This window comes from Cryptotermes secundus, unplaced genomic scaffold (genome assembly GCF_002891405.2).
Source record: "Cryptotermes secundus unplaced genomic scaffold, Csec_1.0 scaffold454, whole genome shotgun sequence".
NCBI lineage: Eukaryota > Metazoa > Arthropoda > Insecta > Blattodea > Kalotermitidae > Cryptotermes > Cryptotermes secundus.
In genome coordinates, this window is record NW_019729215.1 from 855,581 (window position 1) to 864,170 (window position 8,590).

General features: G+C 38.8%; 1 protein-coding gene across 4 annotated transcripts in view; it reads left to right on the forward strand.

Annotated features, from left to right (window-relative positions):
* Nucleotides 1–6,732, forward strand: part of LOC111865456 (adenylate cyclase type 8) — a 116,049-nt gene extending 109,317 nt beyond the window's left edge. For all 4 annotated transcript variants that reach the window (XM_023853505.2, XM_023853506.2, XM_023853503.2 and 1 more), the window contains one exon: nt 434–6,732. In XM_023853505.2, the coding sequence (XP_023709273.1) occupies nt 434–855 (422 nt within the window). In that variant the 3' untranslated portion in view covers nt 856–6,732. The remainder of the gene's footprint in view (nt 1–433) is intronic.
* The last annotated feature ends 1,858 nt before the right edge of the window (nt 6,733–8,590 follow it).

The window sequence follows — 8,590 nt, forward strand, 5'->3', positions numbered from 1 at the left end:
ACACCAGCTGTATTGACTGAGGATATTTTGACTTTCCTCGGCACCTCTAGGCAAATGCCAAGACACCTTAACTGGGTTGTGACTGCTTCATTCCAAATCCTTTTAAATCCATCAGTCATCCTACCATCCAATATTTTATTGTCTAAATACTGACAGCAACAGAAAATAGCTTCTATAAAATCATATAAATCAGTTTTTGCAGCTGAAAGACAAATTTCTGCAACACAGTGGATGGCTTGACTAAGTGTAACTGCCCTCTGATGGACATTCAAAACAAACCAGAATTGTGGAATTAGCACTACCATACTTTTTGAAAATGAGGATTTCTGTAGGGTTATTCAGGGAGTGGTCTAAAAGCTTTCTGCATGATGAAGCCAACAGAATGTTAGTTTGCATATCAGGAATCTCCATGTTTATGTCATGTGTTACCCAGCTGGGAGCAGTGCTATTGGCAGAGTGAAATCACAGCAGAAGAAGCCACCTGAAGTTGCACCAGCTGCAAGCAGCACCAACAACAGACTGTCTAACTTCAGCAGTATGCGTCTATCAGGACGATCAACTCCAAATCCAGTGCGGCGGAACACAACTCGAGCAGGCCACAACCAGCACCATCAGGGCGCCCACAGCACACGGTCACAGCCCAACATGCGCCAGCTCTCAGTGGATCCTAGTGTGTTGCAGCACAATAACAGCAACATAATCAGTGCCATCCAGCAGCAGCAGCCGCAGCACCACTCGTCTGCCCCACAGACACCACTCACAGGCGAGCACGAACGACACATGACTCTGACCCGTCAGAAGTCGCTAATTAACAATGGCACAACCCACGCTGATAGTGAGCCTCAACTGATGTAAGTTGGTCCTTCTGCACAGCAGAGCCCAGAACCCACCTCACTTACAGTTCTGGTTGTGTTTGCAGCCCTCCATCCCTGCATGTTTAAGTACAAAACATTCCTCCACATTTGGAGGGCAGCACTGTTGCAAAATGCCTCTGAAGACATTGTATATATTGGATGGATTATTTATAAGTTTCTTTGGAATTGTTGTGAATTGTATACTACAGTGGAACTAAGCTGATAAGATTCTTATAGCAAGCGTACGAAAATGGAACGTCAGTGAAGATCTGAACTAACCAAAACTGATTCTCATTCTAGCACAACAGACAGGGCTGATTGTACAGAAACAGATACTGAACTGTTTCCATCTCGGTTGTTTGAATAACACTTGAATGGTTAAAATGCGCACACCAGCTACAACCAATAGTGTAATGCAAAGTTCAGTAAAAAGATATTTCAGAACATTTTATACATAATTTAAACTTTGAACATCCATGCTCAGAGTGTATTGGGAGATGGGTAAAAGTTAAAGCACATAGTATGCATTGAGATATGGAGTGGACCTCATTCAGTAAGTATTCTCACTGATGAGAGCAGTTAGAAATTGGGTAAGGGTGTACTAAATTGTCCGTCTTCTATGACCGAAGCAGCCTGGGGCCCCATGAGAGGAAAGTAATAGTTTAGCCTTGAAACCAGTTTTAAGTCCTCACAGACATCTCAGTGCAGAACATTATCACTAATGTAATGGACAATTCAGTAAGAAACATTAGTCAAGTATTTTTATATTCCATGAAGCTTTTTGTGTTCTCCCATGTACTACTAGAATTGTTTTGAATATCCCATAGAACATATGTTTGAACTTCACATATTTGGAATGGAAGATTTGAATACAACCTTTGTTGATGTTTTTGTGTTCCACAAATCCACATCTTGCAAAGGTTGGCAGTCTCAGAGTGAAAGTAAAAGAAAGTTGGAGGAATAAAATATTCAACAGCTTTTCAATGAGTTGGGCTATGGAGAAAATGTTGGCACTGCTGGAAAGGATATGTACATTCCAGGTTGGTCCTATGTCACTGAATAGGTTATATCATGTAAAGCTTAGTCATATTTTGAGAAAATAATCGAGTATCCTGCCTTATAACCATCCACATGTAGACTGATTTCTATCTTTATGAAATTTAGTAAATAAGTGTTTATACAATTGAATGTATCTTTAGCTGTTGTACATAATGGTTTGAAGTATTGAGAAGTTATACGATGGCTGCCTTTGAGTGTTTGTCTGAATTATGCGTGTCAGATTTACAAATTAGAAATTATATACAGTAAACCCTGTCTAGAATGGAAATTTAACTGTTTCTGAAAATCTATGGTGAACTGCTTGGAAAACTTGAATGAAAAGTAATGTAAACTGTGACCAATGAACACTGTTTGATTCAAAAATGGAAAGGAAAAACAAGAAGTTAACAGAATATAGGCCATGTGAAAGTCAATTACTTTCTGTTCACACAGTTGTATCTTTGGTAACTAGCTTGTGAGAATGGGGGCCATCCATATGGCTTCATTTTACTGGCTGGACCTCTGGGTTGTCATACACTTCTGTTCCTGCAGCTGGCTGCACAAGGGGGAAGTGTGAGCTAAATTGCAGATGGAATGCTTAATGAACTACTGAAGAGAAATAAGGCAGAAACAAAACTAGTTAAAGGCTACCTTCACTGAGGTCACAGAAAGAGGTCCCATGCACTGTCTCCCTTCGGTGCACTTACGTGTATTAACCTCCAGTCCTGCAGCTGTCAGTAGACAGCAGAGTTGTAATGATAACCATAATTAACAAGTACTTTGGAATGATCAGCGTAGGCCTGAGGGGGCATTAAAGTGGTATAAGTGTAGACAAATTGAAGAACGTTTCAAGAATTGTTGTCCGCACCATTCATGGGACACTTTTCTGTGACCCCACACTGTTGGTGAAGTAGGTACTTTCCTATGGTCATGTCTAGAAGACAGGAATGCGTTGAAACAGAAAAATATTGAAGTCTGTCCCAAATCCGCATGAGCAGCTGTACTGTACAGGATTTGAGGTTCTCACAGTGGCAATAAGATAGTCTTCTGGGATATGATGCTTTGCTGTCTGAGAGATAGGCACAAACGTTTCAGAGGACTGAGCTGCCTCTGTTTTCAGGGTAGAAAGGGTTAGATTTGCTTAGGAGACATATCTCCCACCTGAATGTTGAGATCCATCTAATCATACTGCCTCGCATCAGAACCCAGAACACAGCAATTGTACTGTAACTTCACAATCTAAACGCGTTTATTTCTCAGTAGAATCTTTGGAAAGATGTCGAATATTAATTCGAGGGTTCATGCTACTGCAGTCTTTGTAGGCACAAAAATGTTTCATATAAAGTCTGTGCATATGTCTTTTATATCGTGTCACTGAACTAAACTTCATATTCCCAGTCCAAAGTTGTCAATTCTTGACAAGGTGAGAAGTAATCAGTATAAGGTTATTTTCTAAGAACCTCCCCTTGCCAGACTTGCTGTCCATCAGATGTCTATAACCAATGAGACCTTCAGGAGTAAATCACAGTAACATTCTTCCCATGTTAGAAGTTTCATGGAGGCCATGCTGACAGGAGAGAAGTAAACTTTGCAAGTAAGAAAGTGTATACATGGCATGACCAGTTAACATATTGCCTCATATGGGACTTTAAATGTGTGTTTCATTTTTCTCTATGGCTTTTGTTCAGGGAATTTTCTTTTTGATTAATATTCAGTGAGTTATGCACATGTCTTCAAGTAAAACGTTATTGTAATACGATTTTAACCAAGTTGAAATTTTGACAAATTTCTGTAAAACTTCCCAATATCAATTTTCAGGAAAATCCATTCAGAATTTCTTGAGTTGTTACATGCAGACAACAGACACCACAAAGTTAACAAGTACATTTTTTGAACTTCTCATTGCAAATGCACCAAAATGTGGGACATCTACATACCCAATTCAGACAAAATTAGCCAGTTGGTTCTAAAGCTAATGGGGAAGAGTAGGCTGCACCAGGTAAACATGATGCCTGAAATTTTCATGATGGTGGCAAGTATTTTGTTTCTGTTAAATTACTAGTATATGACTGATAAATTATTTTCCTTTCCTTTATCCTTTTCATACTTTTATCTCCTTCCCTTGTTTCTCACACATTCCTTCCAGAGTTCTATCTGTCCATTCCTCTCCCCAGATACCAGCAATGGCTTGTTAGGTTTCTTCTCAGCATGACAGGAATTGGCTATTATTTGCATGCAGGTGTTACAGTTTTCCTTCTCTTAAAATAAAGGAACAAATTTCTCATCCAAGGTATTTTATTTTCACATTGATTCCTGGTTCTTGTAGTTGCTCATCTATGCATGCTTGGGAGCAGACATACACATGCACAAAACTACACCACAATTCTTTCTATATTTTTTAAATTTGGAATTTTTCTTTGGCAGTATACACTTCCCTGTCTATCACAGATTGGTTTAAACTTCAAAAGCTTTCTGCTTCTCAAAACCAGGAATGCTTATTGCATTCACAGCTACTGTGACCATTATGCCCCAGGTCATTTAATGATATGTCATCAAATCCCAGAAGATGGTACTTCACACATTCTGTTGAGGATAAGAAGTTACTGGCAGAATCTTGGCACAAATTATGTCTAAGCATTTCACAATGGATGTGTTACAGTTGAACCAGCATTGAGAGATTCCAGAGTGTCTTCTTGTTTTGAGGAAACCCTCATCTGAACCCACACTTTAATGCTATAACAGCTGTAGAACAAAAGCCATAGAAAGTGGGCACTGGTCTGAGGGCAGGAATGGCTGATGACAAAAGTGATAAATAAATGGATGCTAAGATGATGACACTTGACTGCTCACATCATATGTACTTTCTGTAAAATTCTTACACTACATATGAAAATACAGTGGAAATGGTACATTAAATTGTTGACTGTCTATAGGTGCTACAAACTATTAGTGGCGATCTTTCACATTTTTATAAAACAGTATTGTAAATTATGGTACTTCATGCCAGCTACAAAAGGAGGGCCCAGCCCTCTCTGTAAATGAAAAGTGAAACCACACAGTGATTTTTTTCTTCATAAGACGAGATTGTTTACATAAATAATATTTTGATATGAATTTTGTCTGTATGTTGGTGTTATGGGAATGCATGGAGTTCTCACATGAGGGTGGCAAAAGTAACTCTGCGGACTTGTTCTCATTTCCAGTGTACAGAACTGAGTCTGGATACAAACAAAAACCATGTGTGTTTTGGTGTTATTACTTTGTGTGCCACTAAAATATCAGTGTTTTAATTATGGAATTTATTTCCAGAATATGGTAAATCACCATAAGAGGATGAATTATCCAGTCACATAATTCAGAAACAGTGTCTTGCATGTCAATACGTCTAATGGTATTAACATTTCAAATGATAAAATGGGAAGGACATGTAGCACAAACGTGGGGCAGAAGTGAAGTGCATGAAACGATTTGGTGTAAAAACCTGAAGGAAAGAGACCATTAGGAACATTTTGTCATGGATGGGAGGGTGTGGACTGGATTCATCTGGCTCAGGGTACAGACCAGTGGGAGGCTTTTGTGAATACAATAACAAATATGCAGTCTATAAATGATAGGAAACTGCTTGAGTGGCTGGGCAACTGTCAGCTTCTCAAGGAATCTGCCCCATGGATTTAGTTTGTTGTTTGGTTGGTGATTTACCTTATTTACATTTGAGTATCAGCACAAATGTGTGCTTGCCCTCTGGTGCCCTGCTATGCTGGACATGCAGTACAACTGTACCTAGCACACAAACATTACAGTTTAAGATGTGGATATTAGTTTAGTTTTTGTCCTTTGTATTCGATAACATAACAGACATATAGCCATGTGTATCTGGAGTCAAGACAGGCGACTGTAGCTCTCTGTTTATGCTGGATGCAACTTTGTCCTCGCATTTCGATGTTATGACTTCAATTAACTACTTCACAAACTTGTCAAATTAACACAGGATCCCAAATAAGATTATAACAGACAAAATAAGAAATGACTAATTCTTAACTAGTCAGTGTATAGTGTTCTCGATTCCTGGCAGCCGTTCTCACAGCGGCATCTCTACAGAAGGAAAATATATGGTTGGTGGCTGGAGTTAATTATGTCAACAGGATCTAAATTATAGAGCATGAATGGCCTAATCAAGAACTATCTTGGCATCTGTCATGAGAAACCTCAGTCAGGAGAGCCAGTTGGACATTCAAACTGACCTGCTCTTGAATTTAAGTTTTAGATAATCTGTTGATGCATCTCGGTTTCTCGATAAAAGTTCATATTCAAAGCTAAGAAGTCATTCTCTGAAACATACACTTTCTGAAAGATAGACATGATCTTGGATAAACACTTCATTAAAGTATGTAACTAGCAGAACTGGGTGGCTCAGAATGGTGACCAGACTATGGCTTGAATGACCATACAATCAGAGATCAATTCCTAGCAGAGGTGGAGATTTTTCTCACCTTCGCTGCTGTACCCACACCAGTTGTGGGGCCCATGCATCCTCCTCTCAAATTGGTATTGGTGGCCACCCAGCCCATAACCTAGTCACCAGTGACTCAGCTGTTGGGCCTTCCTCCATGTGAGCCATCAGTAGCTCATTGCAGATGGCAGTGGGATTCACAGGGAATGCAGATTGTTCTGAACTGTGGACAAAGTTGCACACAAACACTAACCTACATCATTGTTAATAATTTGACACCAAAGATCATGATTTCATGTCAGTAATTATGCTTTATATTCCAAGTATTTATTTTCTAAATGTGTCAATATAAGTCTGCAATATAGATGGTTATGATGATGACAGTATCAACTGTTGATGTTTGTGATCCAGGACGTTACAGAAGGTTTACTGTTCTCCTTATAATCACTGCTGTGGGAACCTGAGAACTGGCAGAGTGTAGTACTGCCCGAAGCATGATGGAAGGGGCAGACTCTAAACAGGTGGTCTGAGTTGTTCCTGGCAGCAATGCAACTAGCAAGGGCATCCAGTCTGAGGCTCCAGAAGCTGCTGTCATGCAGTATAGCATGCCCAAAGCTTCCACCAACCATGGCATGAATCTGACATGGACAGTTTCAGAAATCCGCAATGTGGAACCTTTTCAAGCATGAAATCCATCTCAGTACTGTTATTAAAGATTCAGTTTGTCCCTTACAGGAAACACATTAAGTATCCACTACCAAGACCAACCAGTTAATGTTATTTGGAAAATAATAGCTGTTTATTGTGAGAATCATATACAACACACAAATATGCTGTGTCAAAAAAATGCAGTTTTCTTTTAATGTTAAAGCAGATGGTATATATATTTAACACTGTGCTTTAAAGGGTTAATGCAACAGAACAGCAAAAAGAATGTAAAATTTACAATGAACTTAAGTAGTGTAGGTTTCCTGTTTCTTCATCACCATCTGTAACAGGCATTTAGCTGAAGTCTTGCCCTGAAATTACTGAATAGCAAAGGTCATAGGAAACAAACTAAATTAATGCAATGTAATGCTGTATCATACAGGCCACAGTCACTCTGACATGATCCCAGGACCTCATTTCTTACACAAAAATTAATACTGACTATAAAATAATTCTTATGTTTGACTTTCATAACCCTTTCACTGTTATGGTAGAAAAATTATGCTGTGCAGGAAAGCACATCACATGCTATGGAAGAAACTAATTGCTGTAGCATAATATTGTGCTTGTGAAATTTCTTTCATTTTATTCCATCACCACAATAGATAACACGGACACACGTACACTCACCGTTTCTTGCCTGTTTCAACTCATTAAACCATCATCAGGTATTTGATTTTTTTTATATTCACCTGTATTCATCTGCTGGTATTCCTACACTGGCCACTGTTTACATACTGCAATACTGTTTCAGCAGTAATGATGTTATATATAAAAAGTGCATTCATCTCTAAGATTAAATATTAATCATTAAAATGTTACACCATTAAAATAAACATATGTAAAAGGGTTTCTTATGGTTTGTCTTGATGTAGTAGAGTGTGTGTGTGTCATTCATTCATTGTTGAAGGAGGTGGGTTTCCCCATGCACTTAGACCAGTTAACGTGTATGTGTCACCTCTACCAATGTATTTCTTTGGGGTTCTTCCTGGTCTGGAACATAAACACATTTTTATAGAATATATGTGCATGTTTTTGTTTATATGTGGGGACAAGTATGTTTTTTGTTACCTGCTACTGATGTAGTGTATGTTCTGTTGGCTTGTATGTACATGTTTGTGTTCCTGAGAATATGGTGCTTCTTTAATACATAACTGCATGATCTTGGAGTTAAATGCTGAGATCTGGTATTAGAACTGTTTCTTACCTTGTATTTGGGTGGAGTGTTGTGTCTTGTATGTGATGGTTGTGAAACTGATGTTAGCAAGTCTGGTGTCTATGTGTTTTATAGTGTCCCATCCAATGGGATGGTGTTAACTTGTTAATATGATATTTGTATAGCTTATCAAACATTGGATTTTGAAGGTCAAATACTATTTCATTCATTAGTTGTTTCATGTCATGTGCAGTAGATATGAAATTTGTCTGACCTGTCCATGTATCCAGAGGTCTGGGTTCGATTCCCGGCGCTACCACATTTTTTCTGAGAAGTAGTGGGTCTGGAACGGAGTGCACTCAGCCTCGTGATAATTGAGGAGCT